We start from the raw sequence: 1,829 nt of genomic DNA, 5'->3' as shown, positions 1-1,829 counted from the left end.
TCTGCTATCCAAAATTCAGCTCTTCACTCATCATTGAGGAGGTATAATTTTCTTCCTTTGTGTATATATATGTAAGCATTTATCCATGACTTGATATTAATATGGAATTTAACTTGATAGCTTAACATGTTAACATGAACTTTACATATTGCTTCCGCTCGTATTAACTATCTTAAAATTGGTTTTATGATTGTGTTAACTTCATGAACATGTTGTTTTGAAACTTGTTAAATTCCATCACGGTATTGTGTAAGTGAATGCAAGTAGATAGATTTTATATGCATATGTATAACAATTGCACTCACTAAGCTTTAGCTTACCCTCTCGTTGTTTACATTTTTAGGCTCCGGTGTGGACAAAGGCAAAGGTATTCGGTTGGATTAGTGGTCTCCCGCTTGTACTGATAGGGGATGCTTTTGGGTGTTTTAGCTTTTTGAAGTTTGACCGAGATTGGGTAGTTTAACCCCAAACACCGTGCTCTAGGTGAAGTTTGGAACTTAAACTCTAATGGTTGAAACTTGTATTTTTGAACGAAACTCGTAAAATGGGCGATTGTGGGCCCGATGATGTAAAACTTGTTTTGATGTTGGAAATCTATTAGTTTTACTTATATTGTTATGTTGTAAAAAGGTTTTCGTTTAAAAGTGTCGGGAAGCGGGTTTTCCGCTCATGTGAGTTGGACCCGTGAGCAGAATCTGGCAGGCCATTTGGACGCCGTCCAGATCTGCTGGACGCCGTCCAAGCTTTCTTTGCTGGACGCCGTCCAATAATCTGGACGCCGACCAGATGTGCTGCACCAGAAATTTTTTTTTTGTAGTGTGTTTTTGGTTAAGCAAAGTTGGGTTGTTACACGACTGCCGTTTGTTTCTTACACTGCTAACTTACCACTTGCTACCTAGAAACTGACAACCACCAGAGGTCGATTTAAAATCTCTTTTGCAACCCCTGTAGTCAGAATCAATGTATACCGTCAGATCAAACTCATCCTTTCTCGGATACCATAAGGCCAAACTTGGAGTCCCCTTAAGATAACGCATGATCTTCTTTGCTGCTAACATATGATTCATGTTCGGTTGTGCTTGATAACGAGCGCACAAACAACTTGCGAACATGATATCCGGGCGAGATGTCGTAAGATACATTAAAGAACCAATAATTGCCCATATAGAGTTGGATTGACTTTTGCCCTTGTATTTTCCAGCGTAATCCCGTGATTCACCGCTAGAGGATTCTTGGCAACTCGTTCATCTTCCATCTTGAATCGGCTCAAAATGTCAGCTACATACTTCGATTGATGTAGAAAGATGCCTTTTCCGTTTGATCAACCTGCAACCCTAAAAAGAAATTAATAGCCCCTAGTGAACTCATCTTGAATCGTTTCTGCATTACATCTTGAAAGTTATCAACCATTTTCTGATTTGTTGACCCAAAGATGATATCGTCCACATACACCTTTACCAACATTATATACTCCTCTTCTAAAACCATTCTCTATCATGTAGTTTGACAGAGTAGCATACCAAGCTCTCGGGGCTTGGCGAAGACCATACAACACCTTTTCTAAGAGATACATCTTTTCTGGATTATGTGGATCAATAAAACCCTACGGCTGAGTCACAAACACTGTTTCTTGAAGAGTGCCATACAAGAATGCACTCTTAACATCCATCTGATAAACCTTAAATCCTTTCCACGAAGCAAAAGCCAAAAACATTTGAATAGCCTCAAGTCTAGCAACCGGAGCATAAACTTCATCGTAATCTACTTCTGGAATTTGCTGATACCCTCGAACAACCAATCTTGCTTTGTTTCGGATCACGATACCTTGA

The 1,829-nt window shown here is 39.5% G+C and overlaps 1 protein-coding gene across 1 annotated transcript; it reads right to left on the bottom strand.

Annotated features, from left to right (window-relative positions):
- Window positions 1-881: 881 nt before the first annotated feature.
- On the bottom strand, window positions 882-1,488 carry LOC139875369 (uncharacterized mitochondrial protein AtMg00810-like). Its single transcript, XM_071862707.1, has 2 exons — window positions 1,287-1,488; window positions 882-1,231 (listed from the first exon to the last, which is right to left on the bottom strand). The coding sequence occupies exons 1-2, from the start codon at window positions 1,486-1,488 to the stop codon at window positions 882-884; spliced, it is 552 nt and encodes a 183-aa protein (XP_071718808.1).
- Window positions 1,489-1,829: the final 341 nt, after the last annotated feature.

Source organism: Rutidosis leptorrhynchoides, chromosome 11 (genome assembly GCF_046630445.1).
Source record: "Rutidosis leptorrhynchoides isolate AG116_Rl617_1_P2 chromosome 11, CSIRO_AGI_Rlap_v1, whole genome shotgun sequence".
In the NCBI taxonomy this organism is placed as follows: Eukaryota; Viridiplantae; Streptophyta; class Magnoliopsida; order Asterales; family Asteraceae; genus Rutidosis; species Rutidosis leptorrhynchoides.
Note: the sequence above shows the minus strand (reverse complement) of the source record. Positions and strands in the feature narration are given on the sequence as shown.

Coding starts and splice junctions, on each gene's coding strand:
- LOC139875369 (XM_071862707.1), bottom strand. CDS start 1,488: ATGGTTTTAGAAGAGGAGTATATAATGTTGGTAAAGGTGTATGTGGAC. Junction 1,232..1,286: donor ATCTTTCTACATCAATCGAA/GTATGTAGCTGA, acceptor CGAGTTGCCAAG/AATCCTCTAGCGGTGAATCA.